The sequence below is a fragment of the Microcaecilia unicolor genome, chromosome 1, assembly GCF_901765095.1.
Source record: "Microcaecilia unicolor chromosome 1, aMicUni1.1, whole genome shotgun sequence".
Taxonomy (NCBI): Eukaryota; Metazoa; Chordata; class Amphibia; order Gymnophiona; family Siphonopidae; genus Microcaecilia; species Microcaecilia unicolor.
Window position 1 is genome coordinate 723,068,888 of NC_044031.1, and position 20,672 is coordinate 723,089,559.

The following is a 20,672-nucleotide window of genomic DNA, read 5'->3' on the forward strand; positions in this document are numbered from 1 at the left end:
CACCATTCATTCTGACCCATTCATTCAAGCAGCCACTCCTTCCACAGCCACTCTGACACCAGCACCACTATTCATTCTGTCTTACTTATTCAAACAGCCACTCCTCTCACCTTCCTTCCATAATTGCTCTCAAACCAACATCACCAGTCTGTCCTTCTCATTTAGGGGCCCATTTACTAAGATGCACTGAAAAATGGCCTGCTGTAGTGTAGGCGCAGGTTATGAGCGCACACAGAATCATTTTTCAGCGCACCTGTAAAAAAGGCCTTTTTAAAATTTTTGCCAAAAATGGACGTGCGGCAAAATGAAAATTGCCACGTGTCCATTGTGGGTCTGAGACCTTACCACCAGCCATTGACCTAGCTGTAAAGTCTCATGCGGTAACCTAGCAGTAATGACCTATGTGCGCCAAATGCTACTTGGCCCGCATCCGATATGCGCGGCAGTAAACACAAATTATTTTTCAGCCGCGCATATCGGACGCACAGCAAAAATGAAATTACCACAAAAGCCATGCAGTAGCCATGCAGTAACTCCATTTTGGCATGTGTTGGGTGCGTGTAGACGCTTACATGGCTTAGTAAAAGGGCCCCTTAATCTTCTACTCTCCTTCCATCATTCACCATCACCATTCATTCTGTCCTACTCATTCAAACAGCCACTTCTTCCATCTTCCACTCGCTTTCCACAGCCACTCTCTCACCATTCATTTTGTCCCACTTATTCAACAGCCACTCCTCCTACATTCCACTCTCCTTCTATCACTGCTTTCATGCAGTCACCATTCATTCTGTCCCACTCATTCAATCAGCCACTTCTCCCATCTTCCATTCTCTTTCCACAGCCACTCTCTCACCATTCATTTTGTCCCACTTATTCAACAGCTACTTGCTACTCCTCTTAAGTTCCACTCTCCTTCTACTACTGCTCTTATGCCAAATAACCATTTCTTCCATCTTCCACTCTCCTTCCACAGCCACTCTCATTTCTGTAGGGGAGTTCCGGTTAACAACTTGTTGCCACATTTGTCAATATAGTAACTCCAGTTTTAATTTGACTTATACATGTGTATTTCAAACTTGGCTAGGTTAGTGGTTTATTTTTGTGGTTTGTACTATTAATTTTTTTTATTTTGTATAAACCACTGTGAATGACCTTGAACCACTGAGCCAGGAAAGTGATATGGAAGGGTTATTAATAAGCAAAGAAATACATACATAGACAGGACACTTGTTATTGGCTACAGGAGATATTATTTTTTAAATTAAAGTTACCCCCCCCCCCCCCTTTACTGTCATCAACTTCAGGGCAGGTGTCATAACTATCTTTAAGTATGGCTTTACTTTCTTGCTGGCAGAAATACACATATGTGGCACAAAGAGAAAAGAAGAATCAGAGAAAATCCAAGTTTTAAGAGGCTGCAGACACCAAGGTGAAATAAATAAGACTGCAAAGTTAATGGGTAAAATTTATGAAGAATGGACTGGCGGTCAGGTGAGCAAGCTCAGACGAGGAAATAAATTTCACTGTAAATAAAGCTCCGGCTATCACCTAGCAACATGATTATGATGCCAGTGCAATTATGATGCCAACAAAAATCCAAAAATGGAACTTTTAAAGTACTCAGTTGCAGAACAGAGCTACTGGGAAGCAGGGAGGAGATCCTGTAGGTAAGGAGAAACTGGCAGAAAAGCAAAGAATGAAGAGGTGGATTAGGATGTGAAGAGCAGTGACATTATCTAACTTTCTTTCATAAACAAATGTATGGCTTCAGAGCGGCCAGATGATGAATCCAATACTTTATGCATACTGTAAGTCCTCGTTTTCTTCTAAATAGTTTTTCAAATTAAGAAGAGTTCCATGCAGAGTTTTAAAGCGATGAATGCCTTTAATGGTAAGAATAATTCTGGAATATGAAATATTAATGGCATGATGTGTAAGGTTGAAAGTGGTCATGCTGTAGAAGGGGAAGGGGAGAAAACAAGAAACAGAATGTTCTGGAAAGAGGAGGTCTGTTGGGGCTGGAGGTAAAATTAAAGAAATAGACTCTCAGTCTTCAAATAAAATCCAATTCACCTGCTCTTTTTGCACATGTGGAAAGGGGAAGAGAAAGGGGAAATGGGACTTGATATACTGCCTTTCTGAGGTTTTTGCAACTACATTCAAAGTGGTTTACATATATTCAGGTACTTATTTTTGTACCAGGGGCAATGGAGGGTTAAGTGACTTGCCCAGGGTCACAAGGAGCTGCACTGGGAATCAAACTCAGTTCCCCAGGATCAAGGTCCACTGCGCTAACCACTAGGCTACTCCTCCACTAGCAACAGCCCATGTAGAAGCCTGCCCTTGCAGATCAGCAATGCGGCCGCGCAGGCTTCTGTTTCTGTGAGTCTGACGTCCCCAGGATTAAAGTCCACTACACTAACCACCAGGCTACTCCTCCACTCTATATTGAAATCACTATGCAACAAAGCACAAAACCAGCTTTAAGACTTCATACAAAATGAACAAAACTGCGCACTGCATTTGGCACATTATAACGACTCTTTGAATTGGATTTGAACACTTAGGAGCCCTTTTATTTAAGCTTAGCATGCACTGACAGACATTAGTGTGTACAAACGTCTAGATTCTATATAACGCGCCTAGCGTTCCACACTGAAATCTGTGTGTTCCATAACAAGGCGCTTAACAAGCTAATCAACATTAATAACAGCACTTAACAAGCAATAAGGAGCACTAATTGTCAATAATTAGAACTTATGCACACAACTCACTAAGCATATTCTGCAATGAACTGCACCTAAATTCTAATGTGTGTAGTTAAAGAGGGGCGTGGTCATAGGCAGGGAAATGGGTGATTCATGGGCGATGCTAAATTTACACGCATAGTTACAGAACATGGCCCAATGTGCATAAATCTATGTGCTAGGATTTACACCACATTTTCGTTGGTGTAAATGGAGGTGCTTCGTTTTAGGCACTGGAATATCAACTAAGCATATTCTATATACTGTGCCTAAATCTAGGTGCCACTTATAGTATATGCTTAGTCAGAAATGTTTACCACATGGATTTTATAGGCTCCATATATAGAATTTGGCCCTAGGAATAAAATAGTATGTGCAGCATTTAGACTGCTCTAATTCCATTAGTGCATGCTAAGCTTTAGTAAAAGGGCCCCTGAGAGAATTTTTTTAAATCTATTTTCTCTGTGCTAGTAATTTATCAAAAATGATCTGGGAATGAAATTGGACAAACTCAAACCTTTAGGAACAGCAAGTGAAGAGCGCACAGAGTAGGATCTAGAAAGGGAATCAGTACTGACCCTTGCTGGTGAACTTTTTCACAAAGAAACCAGGACAGTTGCTAGTCAAAAAGATGCCCTGGGCAAGGGTTGCTTTATGTTACTCCTGAGTCTAATTCCTTCAAAATATACTTTTTATTGGACCAACCTAAGAATTAGTCAAATGAGGCGCTGATGTGGTCTGTTTTTCAGAATAAAGTTTTCATAAAGACCAATATATCTACTAGAAACATGGGCATCACAAGAGGTGGGGCAAGTGAGGCAATTGCTCTGGGAACCAGTTTGCCCTTTTGAGTTGGTCTCTGAGTCTGGGGGCAGAAGGAATAGGCAGAAGATGTAAGCAACCCTTGCCCAGGGCATCTTTTTGACTAGCAACTGTCCTGATTACATCAGTGGATGAGACACAAATTTGTTATCTGTTGGTCTGTCTATCATTGTTTCAAGCACAAATGCTGGCCATTTGCTTTGTTTCTCATTCTAGTTATTTCTGCTTGCAACTGGTGATACCATGTTTCCTGTGAGGTAGTTTATTGATGATTAGTTTAATACAGAAGGTACTTAAATAGAGGGGCAATCCAAATGATTTGACCCTTTGAGTGACACAAGCCTTGTAAAACAATGAAAATTAAAAACCTCATGTTACCTATCTACGTTTAGCTATACTACTATCTCCATACACTTTACATAGAGAAAATGGATTTTAAAAAAATTCTTTCTGAAACCCAAAAGAGTCATTACTATGCCAAATTCAGTCCCCAATTTTTGTTAGGCTAATTACTGAGAATTTGTGACTCTCAGTAGTTATCATAAAGATTTCTTTTTAAATGATAGCTATGGAGGCAAATTGGAATGGAAACTTGAATTAACTGGAGCTTGTCTTCACATTGATATGTTTACCAATACATCATTTTACTGTGATATTAACAGCTTTCTGTTAACAAATATCACGACATGTTAAGTGGCAAATTGCATATCACTTGATGGGTGCAAGGCATAGGCTGTCTCTTAACACATCCCTTTGGACAGCTGCAGAGTTGTGTATTTTAATTTTCCCCCATAATAATTGATTTTGCCTGGTTTCAAAGAGATTTATCTCATAATATTAATGTTTATTTTACACCTATATAAACTCTTGTGAAACTTAGAGATGTTTTCCTCTTTAACAGGAACGGTGTCCTCATTCAGATCAGAGAAAGACTAGAATACCCTTTGAACATAAGCAAAAGTAATTACCACCTGCAGATACAAAATGGCACCTAAGAATACAACGTATGTTGTGTTTATCCTAACTTTTTCTTTTAATGTGATTACATGTCAAATATTTTAAAAGAAGAATTGGAGTGGGATAGAGGGCTGTAGGATTCGCTATCTTTTCCCAGGTCAACAAACAGGGTGATGATATGTCCCTGGTTTTCCCCACTGCATTTATGGACTTGTAGTTCTGGTTTTCCTATTGATGGCCCCAAGAAAAATTGTAACTACAAATTCCTGCAAACCCAGGACTGGATTAGCCTGTTTGGTTGACCCAAGTAAATTAACATTCCTATACAGTGCTGAAAAAAAAAGTTTTATGAATCACCTAGGATGGTCTATATTTTAGCACAATTTATACTAAAACCATAATTAGATTCTAATCTGAACCTTGATAAAGAGGAGAAATATGTCTTACCTGATCATTTTCTTTCCTTTAGTCCTCTACTAGACCAGTCCAGAACATGTGAGTTATGCCCATTGACCAGCAGATGGAGACAGAGAAGCAAAGTAGTTCTGCATGAGTCACCCCTTAAGGGTACCATGCAACAATAGAATGATCCTCCATATTTCAAGCAATGGAGTTCATAGTTCAGATCAAATGTCATATTCATCTATTACACATGCTCATAAGGCACTATTTTACTTTGCTGACACACAGCTCTCTAACTGGGTCAGGCCTAAAAATCCGATAAGTTGGATGAATTTTCAAAATAGAAACACTTTGACCTGTGAAATAAACAGGATAACAATCCATAAGATAGTTTCTCCTTCCTTAACATCCATTTCAGACCAGTCCAGAGCATGTGGGATATAGCAAAGCAGTCCTGAAACTGGGTGGGACTTGAAATTCTTTCTAGTACACACACTGCTAGAAAAATAGTGAAAGCTTGTGCCCACAGAGCTCTAAGCCTTATGTTCATGCTCTGAATTGATATACAGCGATACATGGCCATTCACTCTTACCTTCTCTAAGGTAAGAGTGAATGGCCATGTATCGCTGTATATCAATTGGCCAGAGTCACTAGGGAGAACTTTGATCCCAAAGTTCAAAAAAATCTTTACAAAAAGAGGGATCAAAAGTCAGCTCTGAAGGTTGTTCTTACTAACCACCTCAAGCAGAAGAAAGAGGAAAGGAAAAGTGCATGTAACACTAGTCGCTAATTTATTAACTCAATAAAGAATTGGAGCTTCATAGGAATATGTAAATCCAAAGTGGTCATGCAGTTTTCATAAACTTTCCTTTTCCATAACCAGAGGATAATAAGGGAGCTAAGGTTTCAGCATGCATTAGTTGTGTACTTGTAATGCAAGTGGAAATATAAAGGTTTGCGAACCTATCACAAACAGAAGCATCCACCAGTTCTACTTCACAAAGAGCCAACAGGTCACCCCACAACTGGGAAAGCAGTGTAGTTTTGCTTTTGGTTTGGTGCAAGATGTGTACTCCTAGGCCAAACAAAATGTACTAGCTAACTTGCTGAATTGCCATGACTTGTAGCATGTCAATACTTCTCATTATTAGCCATACTGGAAGGAGAAGAGAGAAGTGGAACGTTTATTTAGAGCCCAGCTGAACCCAGAACCTTCCGTTTCTGTCAAAACCAAATCTGCGACCAAAATTAGCCACTTGGTTTCAGCAAAAACCAAAACTGTAAATGAAACTGCCCCCCCCCCACCCCATAACCCTAACCATAAAAGCCCTCCTCCTGGCAGTGATGCCCCCCCTGCCCCACCTGATCACTCACTCATTTCCTCTCCTATCCATCCGACCACCAGTAGGACCTCCCCGGGCTTACCTTAGTGAAGCCCTAGTGGTTTAGTAGCCTCTTCAGGGGCAGGAACGAACCCAACTTATTCCTGCTCCATGCCACTTCTCCCTTGAAGTGGACCTCTTTGGGGGCAGAAAGAGACCCCTCTCATTCCTGCCCCGTGCACTGCTCCAATCCAAATGGCTGCCAAAACTTCCCATATCAGCCATGTGATGCTGTAGTTTGCATGTCCCGGCAGCCATTTTCTGATTGAAACAGTACGCTTGTATTTCACTTTGAAACCTAAATTCGGTCGGCCTCTACTTTTTTTTGACTGCCACCAGTCTAGGCCAAATAACTTATTAGATAAGGTGAATTGAAATAGCCTTCCTGCAATGAGTGAGCTACTTATAGATCACCAATACTGGAAGGTAGTCTAGGGAAAACAGAATGCACTCATATAACTGATATCTACTTGCCTGTCTGGAGCCAGGCCTAGCAAGTATACCAGTAGAGATTCTGAACTGGCAGGACATACCTGCAGCATGAGAGACCTTTATTTTTCTCAAAGCCCAGCATTCTTTTTCCAGGGCTAATAGGTCTCATGGACAAATGAACTCTGAACTTGTAAGCTTTACGTGGGAAGGTGGTCACCTTCCAAGAGGAGCTATTCTACTTCTTAAATAATGGGACAAGAGGAAGGAAGGAGGGAGAACATTTAAACGTTCCTGTATTACAGCCAATTCAACACTACACTCTATGTGTTCAGGAGAAGCATGATGCAAGGACAGTTAACTCCCAAGTTAACATGCTCCAGAGTTAAGTAGCACCAAGAAGGAAAATCCATTAGCAATGACCACTGTAGACAAAAGATTCTTAAAAAGAAATGCTGGAACATAAGTCTATTGAGAGAGATAGAAATCCCCAGTAAACAAATCAAGTAGTGCTGAATGAATTAGCAAGGGCTGTCTGCATGATTGATGAGAGCGAGATTCAAACCACGTTAACATTAACCCCCTAATTCTATAAACTTGTGTGCCAAATTTTACGCTTAGCGCACATAATTGCAAGTACTACTACTACTTATCATTTCTAAAGCGCTACTAGACATACGCAGCGTTGTACACTTGAACATGAAGAGACAGTCCCTGCTCGACAGAGCTTAGAATCTAATTAGGGCAGACAAACAGGACAAACAATATATAAGAAATAAGGGTTCTGAACAAGTGAATAAGGGTTAGGAGTTAAAAGCAGCATCAAAAAGGTGGGCTTTTAGCTTAGATTTGAAGACGGCCAGAGATGGAGCTTGACGTGCAAGTTATAGAATACTGTCAGTTACACATGTAACTTAATAGAATTAACTACTAATTGACTAACTACCAATTATTAGCTTTAATTGGTCTAAACTGATGCTAATTGGCACTAATTAGCAGTTAAGTGCATAACTGTCATTAGTCTGTATTCTAAAAATTTTGCGCACAAAATCCAGAGTGTGAATCAGTAAAGTGGGCATGGGCAGGTCAGGGTCAAGCCTAGCACACCACAATCACAACAGTTCACTACTCTCTGGTGAATCTGGTAAAACCCAACTAAATGAGTCACAAGAACTCATGCTTGCTGCAGATATTACCACTGTGACATCATATTTGTGTGGTAATAATCATTGAAATCAGTGACCTCGCACAGCACACCTCAATTAATAAAGAAGAAACAAGAGGCTATGTTACAATTAGAACTGAAACGCATCAGGTAATGGTGTTATCACTTCCTCTTGGGTGACTGAGTCAACGTTTGACCTTTACTTATCATGGGCAGGTAAAGCACTTGCTGTTGTGTGTCGACTGTGTTAGAGTCATTGCTGCTTCTGAATAATCATGTGAGGTGTTGCAAGCCACAGTGCACTTTCATGTGTTTTTGGTAATACAGTGCAGAAAGTTCAGGCCTCAACTATGACAGCAGTTCCGGACAAGAAGCTGGATTCAGCCAAAGGAAGAACAGAGGCATTACTGGCCTCTACAACTTAGGAAACACTTGTTACATGAATGCAGTCTTACAATGCCTTTGCAGCACAACCCCTCTGGTGGAATATTTTCTTTCTGGAAGTTACCACACTGCTATTGTTAGGTAAGCAACATGCATTTACTGAAAAGTAAGAGGTTGGTAGTTTAACACTATTTTACCAGACAAGAAAGGCTTCTACACGATTAAAAAAACACTAACCAATTGTAACCCAGATTTTCAGTGGCACTTACCCAGATAGGGCTAGATTCTATATATCATGTCTAAAAAAAAATCAGTGTTAAAACCCCCCCCAAAACAAACAACCCCCCCCCCCACCTAGGCATGCATTCTATAAACTATACCTAAAGTTCAATTCGATGTATAGAATAAGCCTAATACCCATCTGCACGATGAAATTTAGTCACAGGTAGTTACACCAAGTAAAACTTGTTGTAAATGCCTATGCCTAAATTAGGTGTGCATTGGGCATATTCTATAACAAGGCGCATAGTTTTTAGGAATGCTCATTCCACACCCCCTTTTCAATAGCATGCATTAGAATTTATGTGTATCACTTTATAGAATACATATAGCAAGTTGTGTGCGTATATTCTAATTAAAGCCAATTAGTGTCAATAATTGTTAATTGGCACTTATCAACACTGATTGGCTTGTTAGCTAATTAAGGGCCTATTTTTGTCAAGCCACGCTAGCAGTTTCTGTGCGGCAATGAACAGAGTCCATTCAATGCTGTGTCAGCATTACCGCACCAGGAGCCGCTAGTGCACCTTCATAAAAGAGGCCCTAAATTACGCGTGCAAATCCAGAATACAATTGGATTTGCATGTACAATGTAAGTCACACTTCATAAAATCCAGGGGATAGTACTGCTGAAAATCAAGGTAGACTGCCTTGGTACTATTTGAGCAGTGCCATGGCTATCCGGAGACAGACTCTGGGCACTGCCAGTATTCAACAGTGGTACCTGGACAGCTACTTGGTTAACTTAGGACAGAAAAAAGGCTGTTCTAACTTAACCAGAGAGTTATCTGGGTATTAAGCACCAGCGCCCGGATGGGACCCAGCACTGAATATCCAGGTCTAATTCTCAGCTTCTAACTAAGGGGCCCTTTTACTAAGCTGCTTAAGTGTCTATGCATGCCCAGCGTGCACCAAAATGGAGTTACTGCCCAGCTACTGCGTGGCTCTTGCAGTAATTTCATTTTTGGCGTGCATCTGATACGCGCGGCCAAAAACATTTTTAATTTTTTTATGCGTGTAGGTCATTACCGCCCAGTTACCGCGTGAGATTTTACCACTAGGTCAATGGCTGGTGGTAAGGTCACAGACCCAAAATGGATGCGCAGCAATTTTGATTTTTCCGCACGTCTATTTTTGGCAAAATATTTTATAAAGGCCTTTTTTACAGGTGCGCTGAAAAATAGATTGGCCCAAAACCCACACCTATACTACCGAAAGCCATTTTTCATCACACCTTAGTAAAAGGACCCCTGAATATTTTTAATTAGGCAGACAGCATGAGAGGATGTGAAATTATGCTGACTGAGATTGCTAGCTAGCTATGATCAGGGAGGTAAAGTATATAAACTGAATCAATGTTTTTCATGCGATGCAAAATCTTATTCTTGTTAACCTGTGCCCATCAGCTTAGTACTAGGGATGTGCATTCAGATTGTTAGTGTGTTTTAAAAAAATTATAGTACATTATATTACACTTCTTGTATTCCCCTAATACCTATGCAGATCTTAATGGATAACAATAAAAGAATCTAGGTAATTATCTAGGAAGTTACAATTAGTCTGGTATTAACTTAAACACTACTTGAAAAGTTACACTTAATAAATCATGATACATACACAGTAAACGTTTTTGAAATAGAAACTTTTTTTATAGATTTTTTAAACTCCATAATTAAAGATCTTAATTTAATAGGTAATATATTCTATGCCTTTGCAGCCTGATAAGTAAAAGTAGTAGTAAAACTTTTCTTTTTTAGATTTAATACCTCTAGGATTTGGGAAATATAACATCAGTTCATTACTTGTAGAGGATCTATCACAAGCATAAAAAATATTCATTAGTTGATGCATTTTGTGGGTCTTTTACTAAAAATCACAAGTTAGTTGAGAAGGGCCCATGGGAATAAAATGGGTCCTGTGACAGTAACTTGCACCAACCTTTAGTAAAATGCTCCCATAATGAGGTCTGACTCCATGAATGGCTCCAGACTAATAAAATTTTTATTGCATTTGTATCCTACCTCTTTGCAGGCTCAATGTGGCTTACAATGTGTTATTGTTAGTAGGTAGTAGAATAGGATATAACTGTGTTAAATGGAAGGTAATATCATCGGAGATTATATGCAACTTAATATGCAAAAGAAAAAGATCCAGTTCTTTCATAAGAACCAGCAACCACTTAATTTACAGCCACTTTCTCTTGGTGCTATAACTGATCTACTACTACTTAACATTTCTAGAGCACTACTAGGGTTACGCAGCGCTGTACAAGTTAACAAAGAAGGACGGTCCCTGCTCAAAGGAGCTTACAATCTAAAGAACGAAATGTCAAGTTGGGGCAGTCTAGATTTCCTGAGTAGAGGTGTAGTGGTTAGGTGCCGAAAACGACATTGAAGAGGTGGGCTTTGAGCAATGATTTGAAGATGGGCGTATGGGCTCAGGGAGTCCGTTCCACGCATGGGGTGAGGCGAGGCAGAAAGGGCGGAGCCTGGAGTTGGCGGTGGTGGAGAAGGGTACTGAAAGGAGGGATTTGTCCTGAGAGCGGAGGTTACGGGTAGGAACGTAAGGGGAGATGAGGGTTGAGAGGTAAGGAGGGGCTGCAGATCGAGTGCATTTGTAGGATAGTAGCAGAAGCTTGAACTGAATGCGGTACCTGATCGGAAGCCAATGAAGTGACTTGAGAAGAGGGATGATATGAGTGTATTGGTCCAGGCGGAAGATAAGGCGTGCAGCAGAGTTCTGAACGGACTGAAGGGGGAATAGATGGCTAAGTGGGAGACCAGTGAGGAGTAGATTGCAGTAGTTAAGGCGAGAGGTAATGAGAGAGTGGATGAGAGTTCGGGTGGTGTGCTCCGAAAGGAAAGGGCGAATTTTGCTAATGGTATAGAGGAAGAAGCGACAGGTCTTGGCTATCTGCTGGATATGCGCAGAGAAGGAGAGGGAGGAGTCGAAGATGACACCGAGGTTGCAGGCAGATGAGACGGGGATGATGAGGGTGTTATCAACCGAGATAGAGAGTGGAGGGAGAGGAGAAGTGGGTTTGGTGGGAAAAGAAGAAGTTCTGTCTTGATCTGTGAAATCATTAAGATCTTAGTTGTTCTGATCGATTCCAAGCTATCTTTTTAGGCCTATATATCATCTGTTGTCAGTAAATGCTTCTTTAAATTGCACTTGATTTGCTCCATTCAAAAAGATGGCCTTGTGGACTGTCATTCATGCCCTAGTTATCATCACACATCTGGATTACTGCAATGCGCTCTTCAAAGGTATTTGTAAAACAGAAGTAAGCAACTTCAAATGATACAGAATATCATGCAATTAATTTTTGGCGCTAAAAAATAAGATCATGTGACTCCACTTTTGAAAGTCAAACATTGGCTTCCCATTGATTGCCGTACAGTCTATAAAATTTTAGGGGTCCTTTTACTAAGCTGTGGGAAAATGGCCCTGAAGTAGCAGCGGGGGCCATTTTTCCCACGTGCCAGGGCCCTTCTTACCACAGTTGGTAAAATTCCCCTCCCCCCCAAAAATGGCCACATGGTACAACTCTTACCGCATGGCCATGCAGCAGGGAGCACTTACTGCCACCCATTGAAGTGGCAGTAAGGGCTCCCGCAGTAACCCAGCGATGCACGATTACCGCCTGGTTAGCGCTGCGCTAGGGAAAACAATTTCCTGAACCACTGGAAATGGTGCACACTCCAGCCAGAACTACCACCGGTAGCCGCATTAGGCCAGCGGTAGTTCTGTTTTATCATGTGGTAAGCCCACGTTGGGCTTACTGCCACTTTATAAAAGATCCCCTTAGTTCTTGTTTACCAAGTCCAGTCTACAGGCTTACCTCATTGTTTGCCTCAGTAGATGGTCATAAAAATCTTTTGGAAGTTCTTTCAGGTCTTTTTTTTTTTTTTGTGTGATATTTTTCATGACTATGTTCAATGTGGCTGGGCCCATGCTTTGGAACCAACTTCCTCCAACATTATTGTGTTCAGAAGTTTTGTTCTGAAGAGTTCTTTGAGAAGGTGTTCAATATTTAGCCTCTGGTTTGTTAGTGTTCTATGTTGGGGTATTGGGGGCATGGAGACATAGCAGGTAGATAATGTCATTTAATTTTTAAGCTTTTTTTTTTATTATTTTGTAGTTTCTTTCTAATTGATTATTTATTTCTTATTGCAAGTCTCTTTGAAGGTGGTATATTAAATTCTTTAAAGCAGATAATCAAATAAAGTGAGCCTTGAAGGATATTAAATATTATACAATAGAGCTTGAACAAGACACTAACCCCTCTAAAGACAACCAATGAAGAGGAATATATAACGAAGACACCCTGTCATATTTAATTAGGGAAAAATCAGATGACTTGAAGTATTTTTTTTTTTGTTACATTTGTACCCCATGCTTTTCCCACTCATGGCAGGCTCAATGCAGTAGGCAATGGAGGGTTAAGTGACTTGCCCAGAGTCACAAGGAGCTGCCTGTGCCGGGAATCAAACTCAGTCCCTCAGGGCCAAAGTCCACCACCCTAACCACTAGGCCACTCCGCCACTTTTTTGTATTGCTGCAATCTTTTTTGTAAATATGTAGAATAGTCTAATTGTGAAAATAATAAATCCTGAGCAAAAGCTTCACTGGCTACTAGTACCTTAAAGGGCTAAATTTAAAACTCTATGTTTGATTTTCAAGGTCCTCAGACAAAATGGCCCAGAGTACTTAAAGATTAAGGTAGCCCTTTACACACCTTTAAGACCTCTAAGGTCCTCTCGAGGATCATCACTATCTGTTCCTTCATCAAAACAAATTGTATAATGTGATACCTGCCAGCAGTGGCGTAGCCAAGGGTGGGCCTGGGTGGGCCCAGGCCCATCCACTTTGGGCTCAGGCCCACCCAGTAGCAACATACCTATGATGTGGCTGGCAGGGATCCCCAAGCCCCACTAGCCGAAAAATCCCAACAACTGTCCTGCCTGTATACTTTTTAAGTAGCAGATCTTAGCCTGCAGTGAGCAGCGACTGATACATACTGCTTGCACTGGCCCCACAGCCTTCCCTCTGATGTATTCCCACCTATGCGGAAACAGGACATTGCATCAGAGGGAAGGCTGTGGGGCCAACATGAGCAGTGTGTATTAGCTGCTGCTCGCTGCCGGTGAAAATCTGCTATTTACAAGGTATGCAGGGGAGGGGGATATTTGAGAGACCATATGGCATGCAGGCGAGCGAGGGAGAGACTAAATCACTTGTTGGCCAAGGCAGAGTTCTGTCCACCCATCTTGGGCCCAGGCCCACCCAAAATTGGGTGTCTGGCTACGCCCCTGCCTGCCAGTGAGCTTTCTCAAGAGTAGCCCCCACACTCTGGAATTTACTCCCAGAGGGGCTAGGTATAACTCAAGACTACCTCTACTTCAGGATGCAGGTGAAAGCCTGACTCTTCTCCCAAGCCTTTAATACATAGGTTGACTGACTGACTATACACTTACTCTGCACCTGACTAGCTTGCTACACTGTAACTAAAATCAGTTCCTAATCTCTTACTTAACTATACAATGAACTTGCCTTGAGTTTAACTAACCATCAAATTATCCCAATTGACTCTGTTCCATGCATCTTGTTCCCTTCATACTGCTCTTGGTCCCTCAGCTATATGGTAAGCCATATTGTAGAAAATCTTTAGCATCATATCTATGTTAGTTGAATGTTCTAATGCATGCTTATTAGATGTATCATTAGTATTACGCTAACATTGTATTATATCTCTGGTATTTGAATTCCAGTGCTATTGTAGTTCTATTATTAGGTTTCACTTTACTGTTTTCAAGTTTACCTCATGTATTATATTTATGTTTATTCTTGGTTATTTTGCTATTGTTATGTTGTTAACAAAATTATAAGTATTATGTTAGACTGTACCTACTGTACACCATCTTGGGTGAATCTCTTCATAAAGGCAGTTAATAAATCCTAAAAAATAAATAAATAAATAAATAAATCTAAATTGTTCTAGTTGAATATGTGTTTGAATTCTCCTTATTTCCATAGTATCAGAAAAGATTTTTTTAAATCAATAACTTCACTTGTGGTTCCATTGATACAGTGGGGGAAATAAGTATTTGATCCCTTGCTGATTTTGTAAGTTTGACCACTGACAAAGACATGAGCAGCCCATAATTGAAGGGTAGGTTATTGGTAACAGTGAGAGATAGCACATCACAAATTAAATCCGGAAAATCACATTGTGGAAAGTATATGAATTTATTTGCATTCTGCAGAGGGAAATAAGTATTTGATCCCCCACCAACCAGTAAGAGATCTGGCCCCTACAGACCAGGTAGATGCTCCAAATCAACTCGTTACCTGCATGACAGACAGCTGTCGGCAATGGTCACCTGTATGAAAGACACCTGTCCACAGACTCAGTGAATCAGTCAGACTCTAACCTCTACAAAATGGCCAATAGCAAGGAGCTGTCTAAGGATGTCAGGGACAAGATCATACACCTGCACAAGGCTGGAATGGGCTACAAAACCATCAGTAAGACGCTGGGCGAGAAGGAGACAACTGTTGGTGCCATAGTAAGAAAATGGAAGAAGTACAAAATGACTGTCAATCGACAAAGATCTGGGGCTCCACGCAAAATCTCACCTCGTGGGGTATCCTTGATCATGAGGAAGGTTAGAAATCAGCCTACAACTACAAGGGGGGAACTTGTCAATGATCTCAAGGCAGCTGGGACCACTGTCACCACGAAAACCATTGGTAACACATTACGACATAACGGATTGCAATCCTGCAGTGCCCGCAAGGTCCCCCTGCTCCGGAAGGCACATGTGACGGCCCGTCTGAAGTTTGCCAGTGAACACCTGGATGATGCCGAGAGTGATTGGGAGAAGGTGCTGTGGTCAGATGAGACAAAAATTGAGCTCTTTGGCATGAACTCAACTCGCCGTGTTTGGAGGAAGAGAAATGCTGCCTATGACCCAAAGAACACCGTCCCCACTGTCAAGCATGGAGGTGGAAATGTTATGTTTTGGGGGTGTTTCTCTGCTAAGGGCACAGGACTACTTCACCGCATCAATGGGAGAATGGATGGGGCCATGTACCGTACAATTCTGAGTGACACCCTCCTTCCCTCCGCCAGGGCCTTAAAAATGGGTCGTGGCTGGGTCTTCCAGCACGACAATGACCCAAAACATACAGCCAAGGCAACAAAGGAGTGGCTCAGGAAGAAGCACATTAGGGTCATGGAGTGGCCTAGCCAGTCACCAGACCTTAATCCCATTGAAAACTTATGGAGGGAGCTGAAGCTGCGAGTTGCCAAGCGACAGCCCAGAACTCTTAATGATTTAGAGATGATCTGCAAAGAGGAGTGGACCAAAATTCCTCCTGACATGTGTGCAAACCTCATCATCAACTACAGAAGACGTCTGACCGCTGTGCTTGCCAACAAGGGTTTTGCCACCAAGTATTAGGTCTTGTTTGCCAGAGGGATTAAATACTTATTTCCCTCTGCAGAATGCAAATAAATTCATATACTTTCCACAATGTGATTTTCCGGATTTAATTTGTGATGTGCTATCTCTCACTGTTACCAATAACCTACCCTTCAATTATGGGCTGCTCATGTCTTTGTCAGTGGGCAAACTTACAAAATCAGCAAGGGATCAAATACTTATTTCCCCCACTGTATATTATTGTTCATTGTTGCCCCTAGTTTTGATACAAAATTGTAGACAACACTTTTTCTTGTAATTGCATAGTTACACTGAGAATTTATTTTGGCCCCAACTTATTAAAATGTGGTCATTTATTTATTTATTTATAGCATTTATATCCTGCTCTTTCCCGCTTGATAGCAGGCTCAGTGCGGCTTACAAGCTATGGTACAAAGTATCACAGAGATAACACAAAGTATGGTACAAGGTATGGTACAGAGTATCACATAGATACATAAAGTATGATACAAAGTATCAAGAGATATTCAAGTTAAAAGAGTAGAGACAATGGGGAGAGATGTGGGGGAGAGGATTGGAGGATGGGTGGTGCTGGTGATGTGGAATTAGGTTTGAGAATTAAGTTGGGTTGTTTGGGTAAGCTTGTTTGAAGAGGTAAGTTTTCAGCAGCTTTCGGAAGGGTAGGTGTTCATTGCTTGTTCGGATGTGTCGTGGTATTGTGTTCCAGAGTTGGCTGCCTATAACGGAGAAGTTGGATGCATAGTAGGTTTTGTATTTGAGGCCTTTGCAGTTGGGAAGATGAAGATTGAGATATGTTTGGGAAGATTTGAACCTATTTCTGGCTGGAAGATCGATCAAGTTGGTCATGTAGCTTGGAGATTCGCCATGGAGAATCTTGTGGATCATTGTGTGGGCTTTGAAACTTATGCGTTCTTTGATAGGGAGCCAGTGAAGTTTTTCATGAAGTGGTGTTGCACTTTCAAATCGTGGTTTGCCAAAAATGAGTCTGGCTGCTGTGTTTTGGGCGGTTTGGAGTTTTTTCATGATTTGGGCTTTGCAGCCGATGAAGATGCTGTTGCAGTAGTCGGCATGGATGAGTACTGTGGATTGTACTAGGTTGCTGAAAGTTTGCTGAGGGAGGAATGGTTTTACTGTTTTCAGTACCCACATCATGTTGAACATCTTCTTCGTCGTGGCTTTTGCATGAGTTTCCAAAGTTAGGTGGTTGTCTAGTGTTACTCCTAGGATTTTTAGATTGTCAGATATTGGGATTGTGACGTCAGGGGTGATCAAGGTGGTTGGAAGCAGAGTAGCGTGTTGTGATGAAAGGATTAGGCATTGGGTTTTTTCTTTGTTCAATTTCATCTTGAAAGCGTTGGCCCAGGACGCTAGGATGTTCATGGCAGTGAGTATTTTCTCTGAGATTTCAGTAAGGTTGGATTGGAAAGGGATGAATATTGTGACATCATCAGCGTAGATGAAGGGGTTAAGGCCAGATTTGTATAGGGATTTGGCCAGAGGAATCATCATAAGGTTGAAGAGGATTGGGGGATAGAGGTGATCCTCAGGGGACTTCGCATTTTGATGACCATGCAGGCGATATTGATGAGGTTGATTTGACCTGATATGATCTGGTGGTGATAAAACTTTTTATCCACTTAATGATGTTCCCGCCGATCCCTAGTTTGTCCAGTAGTTTTGTGAGAATAGTATGGTCTACCATGTCAAATGCACTGGATAGGTCGAACTGTAGAAGTAGTATTTTGTTGCCAACTGAAATTTCCTGTTTGAATCTGGATATCAGGGTGAGCAGTACTGTTTCTGTGCTGTGTGCAGGTCGAAAACCTGATTGTGCTGAGGAGGTGGCAATATGGCGCTGTGAACTCCGGTGGAGAGAACGCTGTCGAGCTCTGTGCTAAACATTCACAATTACCGCGTTTTCAATATGCCCCATTCTAAGAGGAAAGGGAATGTGAGGACGGTTCCCCAACCTACCTCAACATCTTCCCCTGTTCAACAGAGGCTCGACCGCTTCCTTACCGGTACCTCCCTTCCAGGTTTGAACATTCCCGCTGCGGAACAAGCCGAAGGAGCGGCATTTCCGCTGGGTTTAGAGGCATCGCTATCGCCTCCCTCAGCCTCCAACAATCCTCCTTGTCCAGCTTCCACTGCCGCGCTGAAAGAAAACGAGTATGCTGCCGGAAGTGCTGCGTCGGCGTTTTCTGTTGGTGGTTCATCGCTGCAGGAACAGTGTCTGGAAGGAGAGGCCCATGGTTTTCCTGAGGCCCCCGAAACATCAAAGGAGGTAGATCTTCGACAAATTTGGAAAATGCTCACTGGTATGAACTCAACTCTTCAAAAATCTTCAGGTGAGATATCTACTTTGCACCAAAAATTCGAGGAATTAGTTAAGATGGCAGTGAGACTTGGCGAGTTTGGTTAGTGCTGAGGAGATTTCCTTAGTGCTGAGGGGGGTGAAATTTGTCCAGTAGCGGTCTGCTGGGATCTCTTCAGAGTCGGGGTCCAGTTCGTCAAGGAAGGTGTCAATATTGGTATCATCGTGGGGGATTGTGTTGCCCAGATTAGAGATTTTATTTTCGAAGTATTTGGCCAGTTGGTCTGCAGATGGACAGTTTGAGGGTGAAATTGTTACTGGGTTCGTGTTAAGAAGATTCTTTATGATTTTGTATTGTTTTTTTATGTCTGTTCCAGTGGCTGTAATTTGTTTTGTATAGTATGTTCTTTTGGCTCATTTAATTTCATTCTTGTATTTCTTCTGTGTTTGTTTCCATGTGTTCAGGGTTGTGTCATCTTTTGACTTGCTCCAAATTTTTTCTAGTTTTCTTGTTTCTTCTTTTAGTTTTTTTAATTCCTCATTGAACCATGGAGAGGGTTTTTTCTTTGTGCGTAGGGTTTTGGAGTGTAGCGGGGCAATTTCATCTAAGATGAGTTTGCATCTATGGTCCCAGTCTGCAAGGAAGTGGTTTGAGTTTGGGTCTATCATCCAATTGTTGTCGTAGATAAGTTGCCAGAAGGTATCTTTTTCGATTCGTCCTCTGGTCTTAATTGTTGTGGGTTCTGGTGGTTTGGGTTGATCTTTTTTCCGCCATTGTACAGATAAGGTTGCTTTGTGGTGGTCGGACCAGGGGGAGGCAACCCAGTGGATGTCTGATAGGAGGAAGTTTTGATCTGTAGAATGTTTGTTTGTGATGATATCAAGTGAGTGGCCTTTGTTGTGGGTTGGTACTATTGGAGGAAGATTGAAATCACATAGTTGGAGGAAGTCTATGCAGTCTCGGGTGTGGGTAGAGTTGGAGTCTTCTAAGTGGAGGTTTTAACAAATGATTTGCCATCCAATTTAAAGTAATACATTTCTGAATCAATGGTGTGATATCTTCAAGAGTGATAGAAATAGATAAAACACAAAAATTCTCTAATTCTATTCTTAGTAAGTACATAAAGACATTAAATACCCCCCCCCCCCCCAATTTAAAAAGCCGTGCAGCAGTGTCGACACAACCCATTCACTTTAAATGGGCTGTGTTGGTATTACTGCACCAGCTTTATTTAAAAAAAAGGAGGGGGTAAGATAGGTGACAGAGGGAAGCCCTGCAGCACCCCACATGGTACCTGCCAAATAAGAGGGTGTATGCCATCCATTTTTACCCTGTAAGATCTACTTGTGAGAAACGCTCTGAACCAACTCAGTACGTTTCCAAATATTCCAATGTCATCTAATATATGCACTATTAAACTATGCTCCACCAGATCAAAAGCACTTGGGAGGTTGAATTGCATGTTTGCCCTCACTGAGGAATGATCTAATCTCACACAACAGGGTCCCCAATACAGTCTCTGAATTATAATTTACTTGAAATCTTGATTGAGAACTATATAAAAAGTAAAATTTATCTAACTTTTATCAGCTGTTTGCTACTAGACTTTCTATTAGTTTGACAAAAAAAGGAATGGATGCTATAGGTTTATAATTTGTTACACTTTGATGTGAATCCTTTACATTCTTCAATATTAGAATAAGAATTATTTCTCCCATATTAATAGGAAATTTACCAGATAAGAGGTTTGTAACCAATTGGTAAGTATAACTTTAAATCCTATTGGGGCTCTTTTTATAAAATGAGCGGGACACACGTCTAATAAACAATGGGATCTTGCAAATTTCTTCATTGAGGGGGGAATTCATGAAGGTGCAGTAAATGATTGCTTACCATTTAAAAGCCCACCACAAATGACAAACATAATAGTGATGTAAAAAAATTTTTTTAAGTCATTTAAAAAAAAAAACAAATAGCATGAACAGAACATACATTAAATAATTGTCCATGAATAGATCAAATGACCTACATGTTTTGGCACACCGCATAAGAGAACTTAAACTTGCAGTGGAGTTCATGCCCAGTAAGAACAGTTGAAAGAATAGTGTGAACAGGTGAAGAAATATATGGGGGAAGAAAGGAGGCATAAGGGTAGATGGTGAACATTGACAAACAAAAAAAAAGGGGGGATAAATTCACTGAAGTAGGTTCAGACCCAAAATATTCCAAATGGCTGAAAGGACAACCTATAATACAAAGGAAATAAACATAATAAGACTGGAAAATAAGAAATGGGCACTTTGGAGTGGAGGAGTGG

The 20,672-nt window shown here is 41.2% G+C and overlaps 1 protein-coding gene across 1 annotated transcript in view; it reads left to right on the plus strand.

Annotated features, from left to right (window-relative positions):
- Positions 1–4,556: 4,556 nt before the first annotated feature.
- USP50 (ubiquitin specific peptidase 50) overlaps positions 4,557–20,672 on the plus strand; it is a 46,764-nt gene continuing 30,648 nt past the window's right edge. The window contains exons 1-2 of the mRNA XM_030190421.1: positions 4,557–4,576; positions 8,236–8,433. Of these exons, the coding sequence (XP_030046281.1) occupies positions 4,557–4,576; positions 8,236–8,433 (218 nt within the window). The remainder of the gene's footprint in view (positions 4,577–8,235; positions 8,434–20,672) is intronic.